The sequence below is a fragment of the Idiotropiscis lumnitzeri genome, chromosome 20 (assembly GCF_059441095.1).
Source record: "Idiotropiscis lumnitzeri isolate Australia: NSW breed Sydney's pygmy pipehorse chromosome 20, RoL_Ilum_1.0, whole genome shotgun sequence".
NCBI lineage: Eukaryota > Metazoa > Chordata > Actinopteri > Syngnathiformes > Syngnathidae > Idiotropiscis > Idiotropiscis lumnitzeri.
Window position 1 is genome coordinate 3,033,026 of NC_142410.1, and position 27,472 is coordinate 3,060,497.

At 38.9% G+C, this 27,472-nt stretch overlaps 1 protein-coding gene across 4 annotated transcripts in view; it reads left to right on the plus strand.

The window, feature by feature from the left end:
- The window catches only part of LOC148317122 (uncharacterized), a 47,401-nt gene that overhangs the window by 9,143 nt on the left and 10,786 nt on the right, over positions 1 to 27,472 (plus strand). For all 4 annotated transcript variants that reach the window (XM_088285352.1, XM_088285353.1, XM_088285354.1 and 1 more), the window contains 36 exons: positions 1,789 to 1,942; positions 2,035 to 2,297; positions 2,385 to 2,510; positions 2,584 to 2,781; positions 3,110 to 3,250; positions 3,368 to 3,613; positions 4,088 to 4,271; positions 4,355 to 4,521; positions 4,618 to 4,761; positions 5,159 to 5,337; positions 5,426 to 5,598; positions 5,692 to 5,916; positions 6,003 to 6,112; positions 7,200 to 7,427; positions 7,962 to 8,088; positions 8,178 to 8,394; positions 8,498 to 8,645; positions 9,257 to 9,434; positions 11,048 to 11,225; positions 13,935 to 14,061; positions 14,194 to 14,313; positions 14,962 to 15,112; positions 16,302 to 16,414; positions 16,508 to 16,658; positions 17,090 to 17,338; positions 17,468 to 17,680; positions 21,197 to 21,378; positions 21,541 to 21,724; positions 21,857 to 21,999; positions 22,863 to 23,044; positions 24,229 to 24,488; positions 24,720 to 24,957; positions 25,046 to 25,223; positions 26,288 to 26,414; positions 26,515 to 26,601; positions 26,794 to 26,979. In XM_088285352.1, coding sequence (XP_088141478.1) covers positions 1,789 to 1,942; positions 2,035 to 2,297; positions 2,385 to 2,510; positions 2,584 to 2,781; positions 3,110 to 3,250; positions 3,368 to 3,613; positions 4,088 to 4,271; positions 4,355 to 4,521; positions 4,618 to 4,761; positions 5,159 to 5,337; positions 5,426 to 5,598; positions 5,692 to 5,916; positions 6,003 to 6,112; positions 7,200 to 7,427; positions 7,962 to 8,088; positions 8,178 to 8,394; positions 8,498 to 8,645; positions 9,257 to 9,434; positions 11,048 to 11,225; positions 13,935 to 14,061; positions 14,194 to 14,313; positions 14,962 to 15,112; positions 16,302 to 16,414; positions 16,508 to 16,658; positions 17,090 to 17,338; positions 17,468 to 17,680; positions 21,197 to 21,378; positions 21,541 to 21,724; positions 21,857 to 21,999; positions 22,863 to 23,044; positions 24,229 to 24,488; positions 24,720 to 24,957; positions 25,046 to 25,223; positions 26,288 to 26,414; positions 26,515 to 26,601; positions 26,794 to 26,979 — 6,277 coding nt within the window. The remainder of the gene's footprint in view (positions 1 to 1,788; positions 1,943 to 2,034; positions 2,298 to 2,384; positions 2,511 to 2,583; positions 2,782 to 3,109; positions 3,251 to 3,367; positions 3,614 to 4,087; positions 4,272 to 4,354; positions 4,522 to 4,617; positions 4,762 to 5,158; positions 5,338 to 5,425; positions 5,599 to 5,691; positions 5,917 to 6,002; positions 6,113 to 7,199; positions 7,428 to 7,961; positions 8,089 to 8,177; positions 8,395 to 8,497; positions 8,646 to 9,256; positions 9,435 to 11,047; positions 11,226 to 13,934; positions 14,062 to 14,193; positions 14,314 to 14,961; positions 15,113 to 16,301; positions 16,415 to 16,507; positions 16,659 to 17,089; positions 17,339 to 17,467; positions 17,681 to 21,196; positions 21,379 to 21,540; positions 21,725 to 21,856; positions 22,000 to 22,862; positions 23,045 to 24,228; positions 24,489 to 24,719; positions 24,958 to 25,045; positions 25,224 to 26,287; positions 26,415 to 26,514; positions 26,602 to 26,793; positions 26,980 to 27,472) is intronic.

Below are 27,472 nucleotides of genomic sequence, written 5' to 3' on the forward strand. Positions count from 1 at the left end.
TGAGACATTTTCACCCACCGCAAACATGACTAGCATTAGAGTGCTAATGCAAATAGCAGTACAAGATAACCTGATTCTACATCAGATGGTTGTCAAAACAGCATACTTGAATGTACCAATTGACTGAAATTTACATGGAACAGCCAGAAGGCTATGAAGTCAAATCAAGCACTGGAGAGAAATTGGTGTGTAAGTTACAAAAGTCACTTTACGGACTAAAACAATCCGGAAGAAATTGGAACAAAATGCTGCATGAATATTTGGACAAAAACGAATTTGTGCAAAACCCAGCTGACCATTGTGTTTATACAAAAGTGAACAATAATGACAAAGTGATCTTGATAATATGGGTTGATGACTTGATTATTGCCGCAAGCAATGAAAAAGTGTTAATGAACGTGAAAGAAATGATGACAGCAAAATTCAAGATGAAAGACTTAGGAAAGCTGAAACAATACCTAGGTATTGATTTTGAACAAGTGTATAAAAATGACACAGGGAAAATATGTTGAAAAACTACTGGAAAGATTCAACATGCACGACTGTAAACCAGGAATGACACCATGTGAACAGAAACTTGACTACACTGGGAACACAGAAGAGATCTGTGATGTCAAGAAGTACAGAGAGGCTGTGGGTAGCTTAACTTATTTAACTACGTGCACAAGACCTGATTTGAGTTTTGTTGTGAGTAAGTTATCCCAATATTTAGCTACGCCAACAGAAGAACAATGGTCTACAGTAAAACGCGTCTTAAGGTACTTAAAGGGTACAACTGGCAAGGAACTTTGCTTCACTAAATGTGATGACAAACTTGGGATTACAAGCATACAGTGATGCTGATTGGGCAGCTGACACAAGTGATAGACGAAGCACAACAGGTTACTGTATTAGCTTGAACAAAAATGGTCTTGTTGTTTCATGGAAGACGAAGAAACAACCTACCGACCGTTGCATTGTCCACATGTGAGGCCGAGTATATGGCTCTAGCTGCCACAATGCAAGAATGTTTGTACATAGTACAGTTGTTGGGCCATATTGACAAATATCAATATGAGCGACCAATTATCTTTGAGGATAATCAAGGCACCATAGCACTGGCGAAAAACCCTGTAAAAAGGCAAAGGTGAAAACATGTTGACATAAAGTACCACTTTATCAGGTCAACTGTTAATGATGGGAAAATAAGTTTGGAATACTGTCCAACCGACCACATGGTGGCAGATGTTTTGACAAAACCAGCAAGAAAAGTTAAGTTGAATACATTTGCCAAGTTCATATTTGGGAACTAACAGGTATGTTCAAATGCAAGCTTTTTCCCAATGTTTAGAGTGGTCAAAATAACAATGTGAGAGCAAGTGGGGGTGTTAAAGATGTGCTCTCAAAGTCCTTACTTTGTTACGTATATGTTTATGATGTAATACTTTGTCACATGCATGCTTATGATGTGCCGCCCCTTTCATCCCTTTTATCCTTTGTAGCCTCAGAATAAAATCTTCACTTCTTCCACACTGTCAGACGAGACAGGTTGTGTGCAGTTATTCCTCTGTCAAGACAGAAATTCTGGTTTGCTGATCCTGAAAATAGTTGGACGCGATACTACTGCTGCGTAGTACCACTCTGCCAACTATTTTAAGCAGTAATCTCAACTTCCTATTTTTTTCTGTCACACTCACACAAGCCCATAATTTATTACCGTCACCAACATGTGTATTTAATAATTATCTAATATGTATAATTATTAAATTCTATTTCTTGAATATTTAAAAGGTGCTTAATGTGTTTCAGGTATCTGAAAAATACCAGATACCTAAACCACCCATGGATCTACTGGAAGCTTGCTATTTTCATCACTATGTCGAAAAGCTTCCGTCTCAACTCTACTTATCCATGTATGAAAGTTTGGAATCATCTTGTCGCAAGAACCTGCCTGTTCCACCTGGTACTGGAACCACAGCTCCACAAATATGATTGTATTTCCAAAAATATATGCTCATTTATAGTAAAAAAAAACAATTTCTGTCCTTTCCTCAGCATTACAGCAAGCCGCTGCAGCCAATACGAGGAAAACGAGTGACGCCGCTCGAAGAGAGTGCAGTGCTAGCATGTTTAGAGAAGCTTTTAATGCTCAGTTGAGAGAGGTCCATAGAGATAATGTGCGGGCTATAGAAGCTATGGTGGACATTGAAGTCCAGGGTACGAGGAATAGAAATCTGGATCCTGACATTATCAGCAGTCTGATGGAGGATGTGATACGAGACCTTGCAGGAGAGGGAGAGCTGGTCACCAAAGAAAAGGTAAAGTCGAGTCGTGAAAATGACTCCCAATATTGTGTACCATTGTGAATTTGCTTATCACAAATTATTCCCAATAACTCTTTCCAGGTGATCTCCAGGACGTGCAGTTTAATGCAACTTACTTCAAAGCAATTAGAAATGCTAAATCTGCGTAATATTCAGGCCCTGAACGACCTTCACTACTTGGTCAGAGAGATAACGATGTACATCCAGGTTAGTAGCCAGTCGTATCAAATCACAAATCTCATTTTGTCTTTGTGTTGAAGTATTTTTCTTTTTCTGTCAGTCCACTGAAGCAGAGGTGTCTCTCTGTACTCTGTATGAGCTGGGACTTGCTTTGGCTGGTCTAAAGAACAAGAAACGTTATGAAGAGCTGAACCTGGGACCTCTTTGCAAACTCCCCATCATCCACCGCATGTTCAAGATTGACAGTAACACCAAGGATGACGATATCCCCCAAATTGAGACAGTAGACATCTTAAAGGTGTGACTCAATTGATCAAACTGTTTTCAGCATATAAGCGTGTTTGCATTCCATTTTTGTGAAGTTGTGCATTACTTGGCGAGGAAGCCATGTAGAAATTGAATAGTTTAAAAACATTTCACTTCGTAATTATAATGGCTTTAATGATTACTGTACCAGTAATACACACACTGAATACACGCAAAATATAAATCAGCAAAAATATGTGCCTTGGTGGTGATAGGTGGCCTGAAAATGGACATTTTGATGACTGAAGTGGTTTTAGTTTTAAAGAGAACCATTTTATATGGATTATTTGTGCTCATTCTGCATGTTTTCTTGTTTCTAGCAACTTCGCAATTATAGGAGAAAGTCAGGCATGCCCAAGGTAGACCTGGCTGAGTTTATGAAGTATTTAGCTGACCATTATAACTGTGACTCTCCTTACGAGCTGGGCATCAGGATAAACAGTCTTGGCCTGTCTATAGCGGTAAGGTTTTAGTATTTATTTTTATTTATTTATTTTTTGATGTAGCTATCATTCTTTTGAATTTAATCATAAATGTTATAGCATGTGGCTCAAAATTCTCTTTTTTTTCTCCTTCAGACATTAAATAAAGTGGTTCGTTGTGAGCATAATGTAATGGATGAGAGCATAGAAACCATTCAGAAAGAGCTGGAAGAGGAGACCCGGGAGCATCTGATAAAGTTAAAGAAGAGTGTCCTTGAGCCAGTAAAAGATACAACGGGGAACATGGACCTCTGGAAAAAATACGCCAACTTGACAGCAGCAGAAGTGGTGCTGGCAGTCTTCAAAAATGCAGAAAAGGTGTTCAGTCCTGCAATGCTAAGGGTAGGTAGGAGACATTGAAAAGTATGAACTTTTATTGCTTAAAACACAGTTAGGAAATTAGAACAGTTGTTGAGGAATGAATGAATCCTTTAGATATTTGTCAGAGCTGGGCACTTGACCCTTTTTTGACGGTCAGTCCCCTGCTCTCCGGCCGTTATCTCGCTCCCCTTCCGGCCTCGAAGCTCCGGCCTTATCCATAAACATTTTCGGCCCCCGACCCTGTGCTTTCTTTCATCCCTGTTCTGGGGCTTCCTCTCTGGATTCTGCTCATCATAGGCGCATCCAGTTATGTAAGAGTGGAGAAGTCTCAGGCCCCTAAGTTCTTCTGGTCCAAGTTGTGATGTTTTTAGTTAGTCATTATATCCACATGTCAGGGGCGACCGTATTTTCTGGGCATCACAGACACGCACATACACTGTATGGGTGTATTTATGCATTTAGTTAATTGTGTGTTATTTTAATTGTTTATTGCAGCATGTTCGGAAATTCCTAACCGCAGTGTCAGGCGACAGACTGGCAACAGCTCTCTTTCAGTTGTCAATCTGTGGTGGCTCATTAGCTATCCCACAGGACCAGGTGGCCATGGAGAAAACGCCCCAGACCTCTAAAAAAACAGAGCCAATGGAAGACAGACCTGCCACATCAAATCCCAGTGAAGGTATCAATTCAAGATGTGTAAAGGATGGGATGAGATATATTTTTGTCACACATAAGTCCCTTAATTGTGAATCAATTTTTCAGCCCAAGTGACGCAGTATCTAGAAGATAGCCTATCCTCGACGAACTCAGCCGTCCATTTGGCTGATATTGCCAACTTAGAGGGGAAGTTGACTAAACACTTCAAGGTCAAAGACTTTCATTCCTTGGGTCAAGGTAGCTTCCTGACCTTCTTGGTTAAACACATTCAGGTACCAAGTGCACTATTAACAATCTGTGTGTGTCTTTTACATGCCAACTTGGATGTATCAGTCTGTAAAAAAACAAATATGTTATGTTGAATGCAGCTGCTACAGGACGTTCTTGGTTCAACTTTGATTCTGAGGAGCGGAGGCATGGAATGTGCACAAAGTTTTTTCAGACCCACCAAGCAAGACATATTTGAGTTCATCAAGCAGTGCGGGCAAAATACTTCTGGTGGGCAAGATGAAGTGAGTTCTCATTTCATAAAATAATATCAAATTGCAACAAAGCCCCTTCTCTATTATGATATCATTTTGAGATTACAAACGGCTTGCAGTTTAAGCCTACGTTATCTCACGGCATAAGAATGCTTGCTTATTTACATGCATACTTGCGCTGTGTGAGAATATGTTACGCAAGAAGGCACGCTCAATAATCGCCATACCGTTTTTACTTTGACTATTTTATATTTAAGGGTTAGACTAGAGTAATCAAAACTTTGCATTTACATAGTTTAGTGATAAATTTGGGCGCTTGATGTACAAATTCAAGTATGTCGTCACGGTAGAACAAAGTGCAAACTGCGGACCCCGCTGTCCTATATTTTGAAGTAGAAACATATTGTTGTTCTTTCAATTTTATCAGCTGAACCACATTGAGTTGGCACTGCAGTCCCATTATGGAGTGAAGGACAGTCGGGATTTGGGCTACGGCTCCCTACAGTCACTGGCCAGACTTGTCCAATGCCAGGAAGACCTTGGTGGAGGAGGACCGAGCCAGGTTATTTATGAGTCTGCTTTGTTTGCCAGGCATGGCATTTTAAGGTTAGTTCTCTGCATTGTCTGCAATTGCCAGTAATCAAACCCTCACAAACCCCGACAAACAACCAAGTCTTACCAATGATTTTTCCAGTGTTGAAAACAAGTGTGAAGAAGTGGGGCGGCTTGGGGAGATGTCAAAGGTCCAGGCGTTGGCCAGTTTGCATTCTTGTCCTCTGTTAGAGGATTTAAGTGAATGGAGTCAATGGGAGCTGATATTCAAACCTTTCCATGGCTCCCTCAAAGATTTTATTGAAAGAAATGCAGGTAGGTGTTTGTACAGAAATTGGGAAATTGGTTGTTTCTGTAACCAATGCAAGGATACAATGAGTTTATATCTTCGATTTTGACCAATAACAGCAAATACAGGCTTGGCTGCATTGGAGGTGGCACCAGGTTTGCTGCTCAGGATCACTTCAGACACAGGAGACAAGTATTTCTCCAATGCCGCTATGACCCTTGACCCCGTGCGGACAGCCGGCCACCTCGTGTCCATTGTTGTCGCCGATGGGATCACAAATGCTCCCAGGGCCCTCCTGGCTAATCATATTCAGAGTTCTCTAGCTGCGGCTGTGGCTAAAGAAGGTAGCAGAGAAACATTTAAGCCTCAGTTGGATTATATTTGCAAATGCAGCCTTGTTATATTGCTCGAATTTGAATTTGTGTTCTAGATCTGTCTCGAGCTGAAGAGGACATGGCATGTTACAGCACAGTGGCAAATTTCCTTTTGGATTGTTTGGTTCGAATTCCAAATAGAATATGTCAGGTTCTTTTGAAGCAGGTTAGTTGCACTCCATTGCATGAGTAGAATGTTGGGTCGAAGTCTTGATACAACAAAACACAATTTAACGGACATATAGTGGGGTAATAAAGCTGTTAAATCCTAAATAATTTTTTTGTCTTGGCCGACCCCCCCCAAAAAAAAAATCTTTAAACTGTTTCAAAAGCTTTAACATTTATTCAAATTTACCTTCCTAGAATTTGAAAGTGTGATTTGACATGCAGCTTGTTGCTTTCATGAGTATCGGTTAGTGTTCTTGTTTTCAGTGTTCTCTTATAATTCATTGTTCAGCAGTCAAAGATTGGTCTACTCAGCATAGTATTAACTATATAAACAATTAATAATCATTTACACATACACACATGCACCCAGTTAGTTTATGAAGCATCTGTTAAAATAATGCTTTACATAACTTTAATTGCAGCATTATGTATAGATTGGCTTTAGGTGACAATATTGCTCTGCAAAAATGTCATTTGTCTAGTTTCATCATACAGTAGTTAATTTTTCTTTCTACTTGTTTGACATCTAAGAAGTGTTTATATGTGACTGAGAACAAATATGCTTTTTGAGCACAAATTAATTCACTTTGCAGAAAGTTTGAATTTCCCATGGTAACATCTCTTTTGAATAGTGATGGGAAAATGAAGCTTCTAATTTGCTTCATGAACCAGTTGCTGTATTTTTTTGCCTTCTCTCAATGGCACACTGTTCACAATGGGCTGAAAGTACACTTGCCATTTCTTAAAGCCCTTTATTTAAACCAAGGCAAAAAAACAAACAAAAAAAAAGCGCAACAACTGGTTCATGAAGTCAAAGCTTCATTTTCCCCATTATTACTTTTTGGAATTAAAACGACTTGAAAGTCAGAGAAAGGATTCTTTTGTACTTTGAGGTTCCACAACATGTATTTGAATTGTCAGTTTATTGGTGTTATAATATTATTCCTATTGAGTGCTTCTTAGCTCAGTAGACCCATTATTATTTCAGAATAACATACGCGTCTCATAAAAATCATCAAATGAAGCATTGCATGCTTTTATGTGGAAGTGGTGTCATTGCTCTCAAATTATAATGTGACCTGCAGGTGTTTTTAGAGCCTTTGTCCAGAGTCTTGGGCCAAACAAAGTCAAAACTGGTCCTAATCACCGCGGCCCAGTCAAACCCGAGGCACAAAAACTGTTTGCATCGACTTGGAATCCTTCTGGGAATCACAGATTGGGTCAAGGACTACCAAAAAAAGCTGACAACATCAGAGATCCAAAATGGCACCTTTTACCCAGGACCTTTTCAGCAGATCAAAGGCCAAACACAGGTGAATGTGATTTTCACTTAAGCAACTGAAAATATGTGGCTGTGAGTTAGTTTTATCAAATATAAATACAAATTGACTGATCATTTTGTGTAGCATTTTACACCTCCTGATAGTATAATCAAGCCAGTTTTGGGAAATATCTGTGTGAGTGGGACCGTTTTGAGTTTTGCTATAAGGAGCCGTTGCCTCCACAAAAAGCATTTTAGAGTTCACTCTTATTGATTTAATTTTCATTGTGAACATGCGAAGGATATCTTTTCAAAGATGTGGTATCTTTCACTGAGACTTGGTAAAAATCCAGTGTCAGTGTGCTTGGTGTGCTAAATATAATGAGAGCACTGAGGAAAAGAGATCCCTTGTCACCTAGTGTGCAGAATATAGAAAATTGTGATTACATTTGATCCCCCCCTGTAATTAATTCTGTGAAATTAATACATTAAAGTCCGGTCCATGGGAATTATATAATGTCTTTTCATTGACAGTATTCCAGTTCTGGTAACGTTATCATTTGATATGCATTATTAATGTCTTCAGCTTAATGTGGTGGATTCCGAGAGCAGTGGTCTGTCAGGTGTGAACAAGACTGAAGACGAGGGTCTTGAACACAATGCAACAGACAGCAGTCAATCCTCCTGTCATCTCACCCACGGCCTTCAAGAAGGTGACTGACTCGACTTCACCTGATTGCTTTTGAACTAGAAATGCCGAGCGGAAATATAATACGACTGTATGCTATTTATTTGCATTCAGGTCAGACAGCACAAAAAGGAGAAGATCCAATGGAGGAAGAATCGGCTGAAGAAGAGCAGTTTGCTTCAATGTCGGACAATGAGATGTCAGACAGCTGCAATGATGCCCAAGCCGTGTGCGGCAATCAGTCAGAACTTGATTCGAATGAGGAGGAGGTGGCCACCTGTCAACCTGAGCCCACTTTAGATGTCCACAGAACAATAATTGAGGAAATAAGGTGTGTGGTCATGTTTATTTATTTATTTATTTTTATTTGTTTGTAGCAGTTTCCCAAAAGTATAGCCACGACGTGTTACTTTTCCTTTTCCTTTTCACGACAGAAAAAAAGAGTTTGGTATTGGTGTGGAACTGACTATTGAAGGTGAGAATCTGATGCAAGTCCACGAGGACCGACTTGGCAGGAGCTTGGACCGCCTCTCGACAGAACTGTACAGCAAAGACACACATTTTGTTTTGGAACTCATTCAGGTATTTATACTTTTTAACACACTTTTTAAATTTCTCATATTTTTATGTCTGTTGCTGTATTTTAAGATATGTTGTTCAAGGTGTGTTGTGTTGACAACGCATCAAGACGATGTGTGCTAACTATGGCCCACAATCCGCATACGTCCTGCTCGGTTTGTTTATCCACCCTACCAATTATTTACATTATTTTTAATCCTGTAATGTGAGTTACATGAATTTTGTTTCCCCTCCCAAAAATTGGTCATTAAGATATATTTATTCATTTTTAATGCATCTCTGTTATATAATTGCTTGTTTGTTGTGTATAATCCAATTACAGAATACTCTAAGAATTTATTCACTGCCAGCCTAGGTAAAATGAATGCACTTTTCTCGTCAATATCCGTCAATGCTAGTGAATGAGTATAGTCAATTTGGCTATACATAACAGTTAACATTTTTTTAATGTGGCCCATTAGCACAAAAGTTTGCACACTCCTTGTTCTAAACAGTTTGACAAGCTTTGATTTACTTGAGTTAGCCTTGTTTTGGTTTTTCAGAGGAGCCGACATTATTTAGTTATGGTCACCTATGCAACCATGACTTACACATTTTCATCACCCCGTTTCCAGAATGCAGATGACAACTGTTACCCGTCAGAGTCTGAAGTTGTGCCAGCGCTGGCTTTTGTGGTTGAGAAAGACTCCATCACCGTTCTCAACAATGAGACTGGCTTCCAGGAGGCAAACATAAAGGCTATATGTGATGTGGGTCGAAGTACCAAAGGCAAACACAAATATGGATACATCGGTATGTATTAGGCCTCACGCAATAAGGATATTTGGGGCTGATCACCTTTCGCTGATTGGCTTATTTTGAAAAGATTTATTTATTTCATTTTACAGGAGACAGTTTATATCAGCGAATGTTGACATATAAATATATTAGATTATAGACGTTGGCTAGTTTCTATCTGACTTTAGTCCATTGGCAGGTTGTAACATATTAAGTAAACTTGTGTCTTGTTTACTAAGCATCAACATTAGTATTCGCAAGCATTGTAGCCAATGTTTTGGGAGAAAAGGGAAAGTAAGGGTATGAAAGAAACAACAAAACCACACACTGTCATATATTTTTTTTCCCGTCAAAGGGTTGCCATGCACTAAATTTCACCTCAATGAGTAAAAACTGCTTGTCAGGTTCACCAATTGGACATTTCAGCAACACAATATCAATGAAGAGGGAGACGCTCAAGTTTTGGCTTACAAGGAGAACGAAGAGAGTATCATTGCTTATCTCTATGTTCTGAAACCACCTCTCCGTTTCCTCCCGTTTATTCATTTCCAGAAGTCCCTATTACATATGTGTCTTCAACCTAAAGGGGTGGGGTTTTATCAAAGCGAGTGGCTGAAGACACGTGAATTTGTTTCTCGATGTGTGTGCATGTTCCTGGAAAATTACTCATACATGTGATTAAAATTGCATCGAAAACATTACTCAGCAGAATATTTCAACATTGTAAACAACACAACATCAAAACATTGCACTGCAGCAAACAGATAAGGGAACTTGAGTACCCCATCCTCTTATCTTCATACCAGCAATTGCGTATAATACTCATGAAAACAAAAATTCTTATATGAGCGCAATATTATTCCAAGAAGATATTTAAATCTTTTAATACTATTTGTTTTTATTAACACACACAAATATATATATGTATATATATATATATATATATATTTATATATATATATATATATATATATATAGAGAGAGAGAGAGAGAGAGAGATATCACTAGTTCACTGCACACTATATATTCTGCAATTCACAGCAAAAAGCAAATGCGTGATAATTATTTGATAATTACTCTTTCACTGCTCAACAAACCAACATTGGATTCAAGTTTTTTTTTTGCAAAGATTTACTCACTCCAAGTTTTAATAAAATTGATTTACATTTGCTGCATGTCATTCCAAATCCACCAAAAATGATTGCATATATGAAGTTCTAATAAGAGCAGTATTAAATCATGTCTTAGTTACATCGAGTGGTAAACAGTTCGGCACCTGTGGATTCGCAGTCACCGATTTCTTTTTTTTTTTTTTTGTAAAATTGTTTTCATATTACGAATTTGTATCTGTTTTTTCTGGATTTCTTCCCCCCCTAATAATCCACGTTCTTTGTGGTACATGTATATTAATTGTTTTCCAAAGTTTTTTTTTTAAAGCATTTCTTGGTTTTCTAAAACAAAAAAGAAATTAAAAAAATTTTGGGTGTAGGATTTAATCAAGGGCTACCAGTGTGGTAAATTAATTAATTTGATAATTAAGCAAGCGTTGTCACAGAGCAAATTATACTCTTAATTCAAGGTAGCGCTTACTATTGCTTACTAAGACTGTGTCCTTTTGATCCCTACAGGACAAAAGGGTATTGGCTTTAAGTCCGTATTCAAGGTCACAGATCGTCCAGAGATTCACTCCAATGGCTTCCATTTGTTTTTCGACAAGACCTGCGGCCCCATGGGATACATACTCCCACACTGGATGGATGTTGAGAGGCCCTTGGACCCACACTTAGGAGACCCGTTTCTTCAGAGGTCTGATGTGTTTACCAGGCTTTGATTTTGTTAGCCTTGATTTTGTTAGGGTTTGGCCATTATATGATCGTGATTTGTGATCGTGATAAATTTCGGGTCGATTGCGGTTATCTGCTATGAGCATAATTTCGCGATCAGAGAACAGAGATTGCCGTGACAACAGCCAATCAGATGCAGCCTTTTCCCGCTCTACATTAGTTTGCAAGTTGCAGATGTAAACAGAAAGTAAACCATGACCAAACATGCATCTTAGAGCACAACTGAGGGTAACAAAATAGATCTGCCTTGACTATTAGATAGTATTAAGGTACTCACTGTTGTGTGTGTGGCGGTATCTCCAAAGCTCCGTGAAGCGGATTAAGCTGATGTGCAAGGTATGTCGGCTGTCGGTGCCCTCAAAAACAGGCAACACAACAAAGCTTTTAATAATTTGGAGATGTACTTACTTACCACCCAAGTGATTATGTGGAAAGCATTAAACTACTAGCTTAGTCTGTAAAGCCTGCATCTCTACACGTTTAGTTCTGTCAAGGTTGAGGAAGGTGAGGACCCAAACGCAGGGAAGCCAGGCAGGGGTAACTTAAAGGGGATTTATTAAACAGAAAACTAAGGCAAACAAGGAACTTGGAAAAACTTAACGACAGGAAACCAACGACAGGGAGAGGCGACAGGAACTGGCAACAGGCACAGGCAACCGGGACAAGCGACAGGGACAAGCGACACTTAAAATGACAATGAACCAACAAGAACTGAAAGCAACCAGGGAACTAAATACACACAAATTGACGAGACAACGAGGAGCACCTGGACAAGACATGGAGGGTTGGAAGGACCGGATTGGTTGACACTAGGGCTTGGGTAAACGAGCACAGGTGGAAACAATAGACAAGACGAGACAAGACACATATACAAGGCCAAAACATGAAACCAAATACTAAACCAAAAATAACAAATACAAATCATGACAAGTTCAGTTGAGCCACTTAAACTTGCAGTGCAGCTACTGGACAAAAGCAGCAATCAATCGTGTCATCTTTTATTTTGCAATTATGACGTACTACTAACAGTAGTGTCTAATATCTTACAGAATATGATGCTTACATTTTAAGTAGTGCTATCAAACGATTACATTTTTTAAACTAATTAATCGCAAAAAAATCCGTAATTAATTGCAATTGATCAAATTTTCAAACTATTATTTTTTTGTGACACCCATAACAGATATTTACTTGAATAATATCTTCGAATTAATGTAAAATCATCAAAAATGAAGTGTATTTTAAATCAAAGCCTGTTCTGATAGCTTTCTTTGATTCATGAATATATATATATATATATATATATATATATATATAATATATATATATATATATAAATTATCTAAATAATTTTTCTTAGAAGCAATTCTACAACCTTCCACAGTACAATTTGTTCTGCCCACAAGCACCACACTCCAGCAGTGTTGGTTTGCAAGCCCCAGTGGTGACTTGAGAATGGTATTTTGTTCTGAGATGATGTACGAAATATGTACAGCTAATATTTGAATTTGGATTTGCAAAGTATACAAATAATTTTTGAAGTTAACTGAGTTGAAATATTTAATCACATTTTTTTTTAATTAATCTTGAGTTAATGCTTTAATTTTGATAGCCCTAATTTTAAGACACTGTCATTATTACAGAGAGAGCAATTTAGTTTGTGTCTTGCATACATCCTAGACACCAAAAGGTCAAGTCAAAGTCAATGCAAAATTGTTCTTTACAAGAGTATGTTCTATGCAGGCCCTCTAGTCTAAACATGGCATTCTGATTAATATTGTTGGTGGAATATGAGTTATCATGGTTGCTCAGAGCTCAGCTAACGACCAATCATGGCTCAGCTTCAGAAAATATGTGAGCTGTGATTGGATGTTACTTGATTTTTATTTGTTCAATGGGCATCTCTGACTGCCTTAAAATGTCACAAGAAATTGGGTAAGGACTTGCGTTAGTTTTACTTGTGTGTTACTTGTGTTCCTTTTTTTGTTCTCAGAACGATTCTTAGAGCTGTGTTGATGTTGAAACCACTTGTCTCAAGTAGTAATAGACAGATAAGCTTTTCTCAGGGCCGATACGATGCCGATTAATAGACGCCATAGAGGCCGATAACCGATATTTGAAGCCAACATTCATTTGTTGAAAAAAGGGATAAAATAATGTCAAAATTTAGAAAAATAAAAACTCCAAAACTTCACTTGGTTTAAATGCCTTTAACCACTTGATTATGAAACAACTTTAGTGATTTACAAAATATTAAAGCTTTTTTAGATGTTTGTTAGTGATAAAGGTCGAACAAAAAGTACACAGAGCTCGCAGGCACAGCTGCATGTTTTCTAGTTCAATGAAAACAAACAGGCAGCTTTCTGCTGATTGGCTGCTACAAGGAACCAATCAGATGGTGCTGTGGGCCAGACAATCTGCTTCTGCAGGCAGGGCCACGAGCACAGCAGAGCAAGAGAGGGAATGTGCTACAGTGAGCCAAAATAAAACAGCTTTTAATTATCGGCCTTGATAGTTAACAAAAAAAAAAAAGACAGATGCCGATAATCGGCAACATGCCAATTATCGGCCTCAATAATCGGCCCGGCCGATAATCGGTCTATCACTAGTCTCAAGCATCAATGTGGCTGTAAGCCACTTAATGAACCTCTACATTTTGATTTCTTACCAGCTGGACAACTAAGATCTTCCTTCCTCTGCGCTCCGAAAGCCATCAGACCCGAAACCTGTTCCATGACGTGCACCCTTCTCTCCTGCTGTTTTTGCACCGGCTACGTTCGATCTCTATCTACAATCAGGTTCCTCCAACACTTGCATGCTACTTGAAAGTGCAAATAAACGGGTGATCATGTTGCATATTTTTTGCGAATGTCATTTGTCTAACCTGTTTGGTTTTCTATGTGCTTTCTGCTATCTCTGTAATCTTGCAGCCTGAGAATCGCCTCGTGACAATGACACGAAAAGACCTGAATCATAATGTCCTTGAGGTGGAGCACTCGGATGGCACTGAGCGCTGGCTAGTTGTTAAAACTACACTGCAGCCCAAGATGGTGATTCGCACACTTCTCACACACATCCATTTTAATGCAATTCACAGACACTCTCAGATGTAGAATCAAGAAACATCTCTTGAAATTTCAACACAGTAAGCCTCAATAAAGAAGGAACTATAAATTGAGTGTGAGAAATAATAACCAAATTAATATTGAAAAGTGAGCCCAAATGTAGGCTAAATATCACATTTATTCAGGACATGTACACTTACAAATGATATCAAGAACATTGTCAAGGAAGCAATATTTACTCAATTAACACATCACTTTCTGTGTAATGCTCTGAAAAATAAGTCGTACTAATTACGGAAGCAGAAGTAGCTTACAAGCATAACATAGCAAGCATGTATAAATTTGACTAATAAACATTGCGTAAATCACTCAAACTATGTCTTCTGGTACCGCAAGTAACGGGCTAATCCCGACGAGGTACTTGCGTGTCGCTGTTAAATTTGTGTTTGATGAAGGTGTGATTATGGAAAAGTATTAAAGACGATGATGCTAATATTTGAAATGCATTAAATGAATTGGCTTTTACGTGATGCATTTATGAATGAAACACTATGGCATCCACCACACGTCCTTTTCAACGTATATTATTTTCAATACCATATTACATATTGACAATTATTTATTTTTCTGTAGTTGAAAGAGAATGTTGAATCGACCGAGCTTGCCCTCGCCTTCCAACTTAACTGTGACAACTCAGGAAGTGACATCATCAGTCAACCACAGAAACAGTCCGTCTTTGCCTACCTGCCTCTTCGCAGCTTTGGCTTCCGATTCATCGTACAAGGTTGTTTTTTTTTTTAAATTTTATTTCCTTTGTTGTGACTATAGTAAGCTCTGTATTGTCTTTGTAATGTGATAGAAGTGTGACTCCCACAGAAATGTACTAATCGACTGCATTTTGAAACCAGTTGTTCAATGTATGCATTTGGCAAGTTACATACACTCATCCTCTACAAAATCAAGCCTCCTATTATCTTTGAGGTCAATTTGGGCCCCATTCTGTGATGCTCTCTAAAGGATGACACTTTCCAAAGGATTTAGATCATTTTGACCCTTTGCACGTTGTAGCTGTATATAACACAAAATAAATCAGTTGAATTCTATTCTTAGTCAATCTATTTTTTCTGGAAGTTTGAATACCTGGATATAAATTGATCTCAATGATATATATATTAATAAATATATATTAGCAAATTTTAAATTCTGGTTAAGACCACTTGTGTGGTAGAGTGTGAGACCTGCTGTCGCCAGTTTGCCCTTGCAGGTTAGAATGTCTACCTCAAACTAGTATTCGTTTCTGTATGTTAAAAACAAAAATTAAAAATAAAAAATAAAAAACTTAGGGCCAGTAATTTCCTTTGTGTAGTGTAGTGTAGTGTATGTGCATGTGTAGTACTCAAATACACCAGCAGGGGTCAGGAAAGCCAATGTTTAGAGTATTGATGTTCCTTTATTGATTTATTTTTTAAACGGGTGGTCCCTAATAACTGCTGATTCGATCATTTCAGTCGGCAAATGTTTGTATTTAGTATTTTATTCTGTGTGATTTTAAATGTATTATTTTCTGTCAATGTGATATTTCTAATTTCTTATTTAAGTATGTTTTGCCTTAGGCCCTCCTTTTCAGTGTTTGCTTGTTCTCTCCGTTCTGTGTGAGTTCTCTCCGGGTATTCTGCTTCCGCCCACAAATGCCTGTCGCCCAAAGTCACCTGGGATTGTCTCCAGCAAACCCATGACCTTAATGAGAATAAGCATCACAGAAATTAAATTGACGGGTGGCTGGAGATCAAAATTTAAAATGGAATTGCCTTTTTGAAATAATAGCGCCGAATGAATAATTAGACTATAATGCTCCTTATGTGTAGATATTTTTTGCATGACATTAAAACAAACAACATAGCAAGGGTAAAAGAAAGTGTGCCTTCTTGTATATTACCAACCAAGCAAGTATTTTTATTTTTTTTCTGATTCAGGTGACTTTGACATCCCTTCTTCTCGAGAGGATGTTGACAGAGACAGCTCATGGAATCAGTGGCTCCGTTCCGAGATACCACAAATCTTCCTTCAGGCCATGAAAGTCTTTAATGTAAAAGCAATTCTCTGGAAATATTATCGAAATGCGCAGTCGAACTTCCATGTTTTTATGGTAACGCTGTTTTTTTTTTCTTGCTATTTCCAGGATCACCCAGAGTTCACAGGCCTTAGGGGTCTCTGCCAGTTCCTGCAGTTTATCCCCCTCCCCGATGAAGTGATGGACTTCTTTAAACCCGTTGCCAGTCAGATTATCCAGTTGCTCAAGGGCAAGGCCTTCCTGCCTACTCTCAGCTCAGGTATTACTCACACCTCCTTAAATTGAACTTTAACTCTGTACAAACACAGTCAGACTATAACTATAAATTCAATTGTTTTGATTGTACTCGGGCTTGCAATATGGATAATAGCATATATGTCATTGCCATGGTAACCACATATCTCTGAATTTGATAACCTAAACGCGGATGTTGTTTCACACATATTGTCTTGACTTCCAGTTAGGTCCAGTATCTGTAGAACCACCATAATGGATTAAATCCAGTAGATAGAAATAAAACATCTTAATTTGGAGATAACTGCCATAGGAATTATATCCAATCTATGCGGAGTATCTCATTTGTTTGGGATCCAAAAATCCTGATTATATATTATTATATACTAAAGTGTTTTTCTTGTAGTGTCATTTTAAGTGTGATTTTTTTTTCTCTTTCTTTATTTTGTGTTACAGACGGAGAGGTTGTGTACAAGCTACCATCCCAAGTGGCAGTTTGTAAGGATGCTGTAATCCGTACAGTTATCAACCAAGATGAGTTGGAGAAGCATCTGTTCCTCTCATATCTGCACCCAAGTCTCAGCCCTGCCCCACCTGCCTCTCTCCTTTTCCACCTGGGAGTTCGGAACCTGAGGGGCTCTGATGTCACCACGGTAACCACAGCCATGGCCAAGGAGCTGATGAAAGAGGAGATTATCCACACAGGTGATATGTTGTTTTTTTTATGATTGGTTTACATTAAGAGTTGTCCACTTAAATTGTTTTCGGACTAATTCATAAGTCACACAAAATGCACAAAATCATATACTATAAGTACATCTTTTACTCCTCTAGATGCTGGTCTGCGTCAGTTGGCCAGACTTCTTGTTTGCAACTTCAGGGCTGTGGAACATGGTTATGGGGACGGGGAATCCATTTTGCAGACGCTTCGGACTCTACCCATAATTCCTCTGACTGATGGACGTGTGGTGGCACTGGATGGAGAGGGCGTGTTCTTCCCATTGGAACAAAGCAAGACGAAGAAACAGAAAACTGAAATCCAAGCTGGTAATTAATTCATCTGCGATGTGCTTGGTGATGTTTTTGTAAGAGTAAGATCCTGCTTAATGGTCAGTTTGTGTCACTTCTAAATTTATTATTTTTTACCAAACAGTACTTTTCAGTCCTGTGGTGGAACAGTGAACCCTGCTATACTTTCTTGTCATGACGGGAAAACGAAGCATCATGAAGCACTCGTGATATTTTGTACTCCTCTAGAGGGGGGCTCTTGGTTTTAAGAGAAAGGCTAGTGGAATGGAATGTATTTGTTGGAAGAACTTTATTAGCAGAACATTAACTGGTTTTCATTCTGGGCTGAAAGAAAAACTTGTACCTCTAACCCCAAACAATCCTAAAATATATTCTCCTTTTTTTGCTCATCTGCGAGTTAGCAAGCTACTTAGTGATATAATTTTGTAACAGACCAGCAGCAAAATCTCATACGGACTTGTATTTACGTCAGAATATATTCCTGTAGCTTCACCTCCATTCATTGCCTCCAAAAAAATGTCACCAAACATACTGTATGCTTTCTTCTTTTGTGATGCTTTTGCATAATTTGATAGCAGTTGTTGTTTATGAGTTGTCTCTCACCTCAGCACTCCCCTCCTTCCCTTTTGCAGTTAAATTACATGCTCCAAAATATTTAGTAATGATGGACAAATGAAGCTTTGTGAAGCACTTGTCATCGTTTATGACTCCTCTAGATGGCAATCCTGGTTTATTGTAAAGATGTAGTGGTATTTTTTATGAATTTCTCCTGCACTGACTTTTATCTTTAAACCAAGAGCGCCATCTGGAGGAGTACAAAATATCACAAGTGCTTCATGAAGCTTTGTTTTCCCATCACTAGTATTTAAGTCCGGAGGTGATCTTTTCCCACTCGAAAAACATCTTCTTTCCCCTGATGGGCTATTTTTTGTCTAAGCAGTGTGTTGGAAAATGTGGAAGATAATGACACAATTATCTTCCAGTCGATTTGGTAAGGGCGGGGGGACTATCTTTCGGCAGACCTCTTGAGTTAATTTTGCTATTGCCGTCATCTGTTACATCATTGAAGATTAATGAGCCTGTTCCAGAAGACACCATTACCTGCAATGAGTTTTTCAGATGAGCTTGCATATTGGGGATTATGTTCAGACTCTTTCTTTCCCTAAACTTTAGCCTTTACATCACTTTTGTAAAGGTTAATCTTTGTCTCTTTTTTTTTTCAAAGTTTTTCTAAGCTTGTCTCTGTATGTTTTGTCAAACTCCTGCCAGCTCTGTGTATTCTTCTTGTAATAACTGGCATCTACCGGTGTCCCGCTGTTCTTTTGTTCATGAAGTGAACTGTAGATAACGTAACTCCTACCAACTGGATCTGGAGCTTGATGCTGATGGCACTAACAGTTATTAGTGTCATTCTTTCCAGCTCTCACAATGTTTCTGCCACAACTGGTACTGTTTACCTTGCTCCACTGCTTTGATATTTGCTAATGAGTTCACCATGTTTTTTTCTATTTCAGTGGATTGCAAATGGCCAATGGTTGTGCAATAGCTCTGATTGATTTTCAGTCTTCTCTTAGCGTCACTATTACTTATTCACTTCACTATTACTTTGGTTACACCTCTAATTAGTTTAAATGTACTCTTCAGGCGGCACGATGATTGGTTAGCACGATGGCCTCACAGTGCAGAGGTAGTGGGTTTGATTCCGGCTCCAGTCTTTCTGTGTGGCGTTTGCTTGTCCCCGCCGTGCCTGCGTGGGTTTTCTCCGGACTCATGTACTCTTCAGCGACAAAACGCAAATCAAGGAAAGGGACTCTAAGTTGTGTATCAGATCCAGATGCAAATATAGAAATAAAGCTGAAAAAAAAAAAAAAAGAGAGAGGGTGGCCTGTACGTGCATCATGATAAACGTGAACATGTCAGAATGTAGGTCAGTTTGATCTCTTGTTTCTAGTCGCAATTTAACTAAAAGGTTTTTGTTGACAGTAAAATAGATTAGAGGCTTTATAAGTCATCACTTTCTCTGGAGGCAGTGAGCGTATAACACGTTTGTTGATTTTCAAATCACTTAAATGACACTCAAAATAGACAGAGTAAAGAATATCACCGAGTTGTGCGTCATCATACCTAAATACAGCATACACATTTTACTTTTAGAAAGGTGGGCATGTGTTTGACTCAGATGAACTCTCCTGCATTCTTCCTGTTTGACTTCATCTTATGTATTTCTTATGAGTCACAAACATCACGGAGGAGTTGGTTTTGCCTCTTAAAATAAGGACTTAAGCGGTAAAGGTAGATAATGTGTTTATTTTAAGGGAGCATTTCATTGCCAGGCTCTGCTTTGAGATATGTGTTTGAGCTGTCATTTTTTTTTTCTCATTGAAGGATATGGCAGTCGGCTTGGAATTTATATGAGTGAAGTTTCTTTTCCAGGTCAGCGAGCGTAGCGAGTTGCAGTATTCGCTGTGAATGTTGAACTCTTCAGCTTTGAGGGGGAAGTCATGTGTACAAAGTTGTGTGTGATAGCAGAGAGACCACAGAGTGAATCGCTGTGAACTCATTTAAAATATTCATCAGGTTTGAGACAAAGTGCCACTCTTGGAATGTAGGCCACTGACGGCCCTTCTTTAAGTGTATCTTTTTAGGTGCACATAGTGAAAGATATTTCATCACCCAAAAATTACATCATTTAGTTTTCATTTTCTTTGTGTTTAGTGTAATGCATTTGCATGGTTTAATCCATCCGTCCATCCACCACTTTAGTCGGATGTCAGGAGCAGCAGCCTAAACATGGAAGTCCAGCACGGCTGGTGTCCACCAAAGAGTTGGAGACCACCAAGTCAGGCACTGGCCAACTCAGATGCTGGTTGGAGAACTGTGTGGGCATTCAGGGCAGTGTTTCGATCCTACCTGAACCAGTAGAAATTTAGCGTTCGTGTCGGGGCAGGTCCTTTGCCGACTTTATCAGGTTGGGAGTGCCTCAAGGTTCCATTCTTGGGCCTCCGGTATTTTCCTTGGATCTTCTTTTTCTTTGGATCCTCTGAAATCATAACATCACGACAGTCAAGCAACAAAATTTATACTTGTATGTTGAGAAAATGAAGGTAAAGATGTCTTTACCTCTTTTTCTTTACTTGTTAAAATGAGGTCATCATGTTTGGCTCAAGTGACGTCTGTTTTAAGAAACACCAGTCCTTTCTCTGCATCACTTTGAGATTCTAATTCAATCTTCTACACCAGTGATAAACAATTAGTGTGCCATTAAACTGCTGCGGAAAATTATCAAATTTCACCCAATTGGTCTGAAAAAAAAATATCATGAAAATATATATATATATATATTATATATATATATATTTTTAATCACAAATAAGGTACCTTTGTCCATCTATCTAAGCCAGCAACTTTTAGTGCCGGAAATAGCAACTCTTCAAATAGATGGGAATAAATATAGAATTGATATGTATGTCCACTTTTTGTGACTCACTCAGAATTTGATTTTCTTCTTCTTTGTTCTTTTCCCCCCACCGCAAGGTCACTTGTCCGTATTGTACGAGGATGTCAACATAGTTCACCCGTCTCTGCTGAGCTGCGTGGAACCTTTGGAAAGTCAGCAGGTGCGGGAGCTGTTGAGAAGACTGGGAGTTCATCAGCTTGATCCACAAGAGCTGCTGGAGCAGCACATCTACCCTGCGTTACAAAACGAAAAATGGAAGGTAGATATTTTATACGTTTGCGTCAGCTGTGCTTGCAGCTTAAAGTTGTGAAAAAGCACTTGATTTAAAGTTAAGAGATATATTTTTTTAAGCAACCTTTTTTTTTTTTATCAAACTCATTCTTTCACCTTTCTCCTTTAATCTGACTTATTTGACCCACAGTCAAAGCCAGAGGCCGTGGTTGTGAGTTACCTGATTTTCATCAAGCAGCACTGCATCTCCAGCCAGGAGTATGCAGACATTGCAGTACCAGTCCTCACCAACAGGGGCGTGCTGTGCCCGGGACAGAGCAGGGTACACTTCTCTGAAGCATACGGCAACATGGACCTGTCAATAACACTGCCCGGTACACACTCAAGACTCTCACTCCACATAATTCTGCTGTTGCTACACGGTTGTAATATTGGAATAACTCCATTTGAACCTCTGAAGGACGATAACATTTCCCTTTCTATCTCCATTGCCACCCATCAACCAGGCTATGACTGGATACTACTGAGTCACAACTACTTGCAGGCAGACAATGATCTGGCAGGTTGGAGACAACTCTTCACCAGATTGGGTGTCAGTGATGGTCTCATCATCCGAAAAGAGAGACAGACGCTCACACCCAAAGAACTGGTGAGGATAACATTGCTCACCTTTCACCTCATCTGTTTCGTAATCAATCTCAGGTCATGCTCAAATAATTGTATTGTGCTCACAAGAACGTAGGTTCTACTATATAGGCAATCATCCTCATATTTGCAATCCATAGCATCGTCTTGTTTCTTTTGCGTGATATTTACCAGCTTTGTGTGGACCAAGAATAGTTTTTAAAGTGCAGTTGATGTAGACATGGAGTTTGACAAAATATCCACCTGTTCAGTACTTTTCGTTGTGATGGTAAAACAAAGCTTCATGAAGCACGTGTGATATTTTATGCACCTCTAGATGTTGCTCTTGTTCTAAAGATAAAGGCTCGTGCATTGGAAATGTATAAAATTTCCACTGCTTCTTTAAATCAGAGTGCAAGAGGAGAGTCAAAAAATGATCAAAGGTGCTTCACAAAGCTTCATTTCTCCATCACTCCTCCCCATGTTCAAGTATGTCGATTAAATGAACTGGAAATGGAGTTGTTGCTTTTAGGACAGAAAGTATTATTTTCCTAAGCACTTATTTCTCTGATTCCATGCCTGTTGATGAGGTCATATCTTTCTGAGTTCACAGTGGTATGATTTGAAATGTAAGTGTACATGAGGGCAGAAGTACACTAAAACTTCTGAGATCACGAGCTGTTTTGAGAGTGAACAGAAACAAGCAGGTGACAAAAGAGACATGTCAGCAGCTTATAATTCCTGATGCCTGTTTTAGTTTGGATGGCAGCCCCAGCTCATTGTTTGTAGATTTATTGTGCTGTTAAGTACACGGGATACGGTGGATGAATACAGAATTCCAATTGGGCAATTGATGATACATTTTCTATTTCTTGTGTGCTCTTCCAGAACTCCAGTCCTTGGTCAGTGGAAAGCGCTATGTGGCACCTAGCTCCTGGGGAGGACTGTGTAGTTGATGACTACCCATGCGAGGAGTTTCATGCCCTGGCCACAGCCCAGCTGACTGCTCCCTGCCTCCTGGCACAGAGAAAGGCTTTGCTAAATCTGCTGGCGACCAACTGGAACACAGGGTTTGTCCCCGTGTCACATTCTGTCAAATGAATATTGTCCTATGAGTAACAGAGGCATTCACTTGACCGCTTTAAAGAAGTAATACCTCAAAATAGCATCCAGACTGAACAAGAGAAAGGTACTAATGGCTTGAGTGTAATCCTGTCTAATGTGGCCATTTGGCGATTACTGGAGGAATTATAAAGAGTCGTTTTGGCTGTTTTTGTCATTTTGAGAATATCCACAACACGCAAGCATTTGCTCACCGTCTTGCTGGCAGAATTATACTTCACAGATTTTACGGTCCAATTCTTTGCTACCATGCGTCTCTCATTGAATGAAATTACTTCCATTACTCTGACCAAAAACCACACGCTGAGAAGTGTTTGCTTCCATTTTTGTTGTTTGTGTCTCCCATTCTGATAATTAAATGTGAAGTGTTTTTTTCCCCCTTTTATCAACTCAATTTGAAATATCCAACTGACAGCCCCGCACAAAGTGGAGCTGAGCCCAGCCTTTAGAGTGACATCTAGTGCTAGATAACAGGTGTCAAGGAAAGCGGGCAAACAAAGTTTAGCCCATTATTATTACCGTGTTCTTTGAAAACCATTGGCCTGTCTGGATACATGCACTCAATTACATTTACTACACTAGTCAGTTGCATATGAGATCATTTTTCATTCAAGCGTACCGGTAAGTAGAAATTTCTTTGTGCGTTTGACCCGGACTTCCCCATGCTGCAGAATAATGTGATCACACAGTTCTGCCACTTTGGTGAGCAAGTGTCAACATCACTGAACTGGAATTTTTAATCTGACCGTTCACATAAACTTTGTTTAAATGTGTCATGTATATATATATATATATATATATATATATATATATATATATATATATATATATATATATATATATATATATATATATATATATATATATATATATATATATATATATACATAAATGTGTGTGTGTGTTTGTACATTTTTTGTAATTTATTTTACAAATTATTTCTAACATGTATACAACTAAGAGTACGGTGTAATACAATAACTAGTGGGGGGGGGGGGGGGGGGGGACAGCAAAATTAAGACCAGCTACTAATAAAAAAGAAAAACAGAGACCAAAACAGAGTTAGGAATAATCAATACAACATTGACACAGTGTTTTTATTTCAGTAACTTATTTTCATGCATTGTTGCAGGCATCGCTACTCTCAATACCTCACCGCTCAGGTGATGGACAGGGATGCTCGGCCGATCAGAACGACCAACTCTTCCTTCTACCACTTCCTGTGTCGCCTCAAATGGATGCCAGCCTTTCACCCGCAGGAATATGGAAAAATCGAGATTACGTACCTCTGTCCAAACACGGTCTACTTAAATGCACCTGAAATCACTGACCTGCTTGGGACGCATGTCTATTATGTGAACATGGACCCAAGTGAATTCAGCAAAGCGCTGGGTAAGAATCTCTTGTGTCTCTGCGACAATTGCATATGAATCAAAATCTGCGTTTCCTGTTGTGTTGCCGGGGAAATTTTTTTAAAAAGTAAATATGTTGCAATCCATGGGTTGCATTCTTTGGTGACCTTGTTGGTTAAATTACAGTAAAGAGGGTTACCATTAAACAAATGTATGCAATTAATTTACATGACATAGTGAACAGACATTCTAATCCATTTGCCACTTTTAGGAATACGGCAAAATGTATCAGTGGATGACCTGATTGCCTATCTCAAGGAGTGGTGCATCAAACCCACCGCAGATAAACAAGAATTGGGTCTGAATGTGTCAGAGGGGGCACATTTCACATCCACAATTCACCACATCCACAATATCTACTCCTACCTGCATACAAATTGTCCCCAGAACAGCCTAAAGGAGCTCTTCCAGCATAACCCAGCTGTATTTATACAATTAGAATATCGCAGGTACTGTATGTTACTTCCTACATCGATGTATTGATTGCTTGAAGCCACTGAGTGTCACTAATCAAAATTTGGCTTTTCGCAAGCGAAGTAACGACTGGTGTTCAGGACGCTTCTACCACCTGAGGGAAGTGTGCTGGAGCGACCCCACTCACATGTTCCAGCGCTACAGACCCCTGATACGTGGACAAGAGAGCCTCATTGAGGAGCTCAAAGTCTTGGCTCCTTTTTATAGCAAACTAGAGGGCATGAAAGACTTCTTTATCAGGGTAAGCTAACTCCTGGATGTTAATAACACAGCTTTGTCTGATGTGTCATTTCAATGCAACTGCCATGATCTGTTATCGTGTGATGCTGGCGGAAGTTTGATTTAGTTGACTTATAAACTAAATTTGCGATTGAGATAAAATACAGTACCAGTGAAAAGTTTGGAAACACCTGGAAATTTATTTGGTCTCAAACAAATTTTGAAGTCAAGAAATGGAAGCTAATTTTGATAATGAGCAGCTGTGAACTTAAAGTCATTACAGCCACTGGCGGAGCTAGAGGGGGGCGGCGGGGGCACTGGCCCCCCAGGTGCCAGGTCAGATAATTGCCGTTTGTGTGTTATCTGAGTTTTTTACTTAGGAAAGATATTGTGACTGTTTATCAGCCTCTTCTGAAGAATTTCTTGGATTTGTAAGAAAAAAAAAAGGTTTTCTCTTGTCCCCCCCCCTGTTGCCCCCCCATGCCCCCCAAAGGAAAAAAAATCCTCGCTCTGGTAGTGATTCCAGCTCATAAATCATCACCAACATTATAAAGCTGAAAATACCAAAATGTGAAAAGGTGCCTTCATGGAAGAATCTAAATAATAGAAAAATAGTTTAGATTTGATCAAATAATTTAATCAATATTTTTTTAGAATATGGATGACTATAGCATCTGCAATTCAAGATTATTTTTTAAATAACGAGAAAACACTCAATTAGTTGGTGTTTCCAAACTTGTACTGTATACTCTGAATATTTAATCCCACAGTCCACACTGTCATAAAACCTTTATTAACTTAACCGACAATGTTTTAAATAATATTTTAAAGTTGTTATTGCCAGTATCAAATTAAAAATAGTCATACATTTGTAATGAGAAATGATTGAATATTATTTAGTTCAGTACTCTTGAATCACTCTGCTGCTCAATACACTCTCATTTTCAAACCAATTAAAATGTTTTTTTTTGTTTTAAGTATTTTTCACCAAAAATACAAATACAGCTATTGGGGTGTTCAAATATTCAACAAGTTAATATTGTGCTCAGTGTCAGATCAGTGATGATGTTGTTGGTATTTTATCAGCTCCTGAATGTGGATGGCAGCCCCAACATGAGGCAATATGTAGCTCTTTTGGAAATCATCGCTTCATCATCTCCCATCCCAACTGCTGAAGTGCTTCAGGATGTGTCAGTGCTCTACGCCACACTTGGTAAGACCTTTGGGATTGAATTTGGCTCATAGTTCATTTCTTCCATCTGGCCTAATGTGGTATATTTGAATTAACGATCATTTCTCTGCATTTCTGACAGCTGACAAGTGTAAAATTCAAGTGCCTGGCGAACATGAGGACGCGCCTCAGTCTATATTCGATGGTAATTACTCCTCCACTTTGAAAGGTGAGTGAAGCGGCGATGATCCGTTCAGGTGTAGTGCCAAGATAAATTGGCTTTTGCTGTTTGATGATAGTTTAAAGCAGGACAGAGGAACACTGTTGCCTCTTCAGCAGACATGACACATTAGGAGAGCAAAAAAAAAAAAAGTAAATTGTGTACATTCACACTGGCTGGGCTCTTCTTTCTTCCAATCAGGAATGGTGTCTGACAAAAGAGTCTTCCCCACCAAAGATAAGAGCTGGGTGACCCTGGCACGCAAACCCATGATAGCTGACAGCAAAGAGCTGGAGAAGATCTTCAAACCTCGCAAGGAAGTTTGCCTCCTCAATCTGCCGCCAGCAGAAAAGAAGACAGCGGCAAGGAAAAATCCTGGCTTTTCTGGTACGCTGAAGATTATTTCATCATTTACAAACTAGTTGATATTTCCAAGACATTTGAGCAAGGTAGTTAATTCAAATTAGCCCAACCACCGCCCGCACATCGATTTTTAAGGATGACACTGCTGACACCAGATGATATACAGTATGCAAGTGAGGTAAAAGATAAGTATAATGCTTCGCAATCATCTATCTTTTGGCCGGAGCAGCAAAAGTCTGAGCGATGAACACTGAGAATTAACTTCAGGATAAGAGAATACGTCTACTGTCCAGACATTTTAAAGTTTAAAGTTGGTTTGATTTGCTAAATTAACCATTTTTCCTGTATCTTGCAAGTTTTTGTTCTAAAAGATAAATGTGGTTCTTTGATGATATGTTGAATGTTGCATTGTTGGCAATCGTTACTAACTTTAAATTTTCCCGTTCTCCAACGGGGCTTGAGGTCACACGTTACACTTTTATCCGTCCATCCATTTTCTGTATATTCTTGAGGTCAA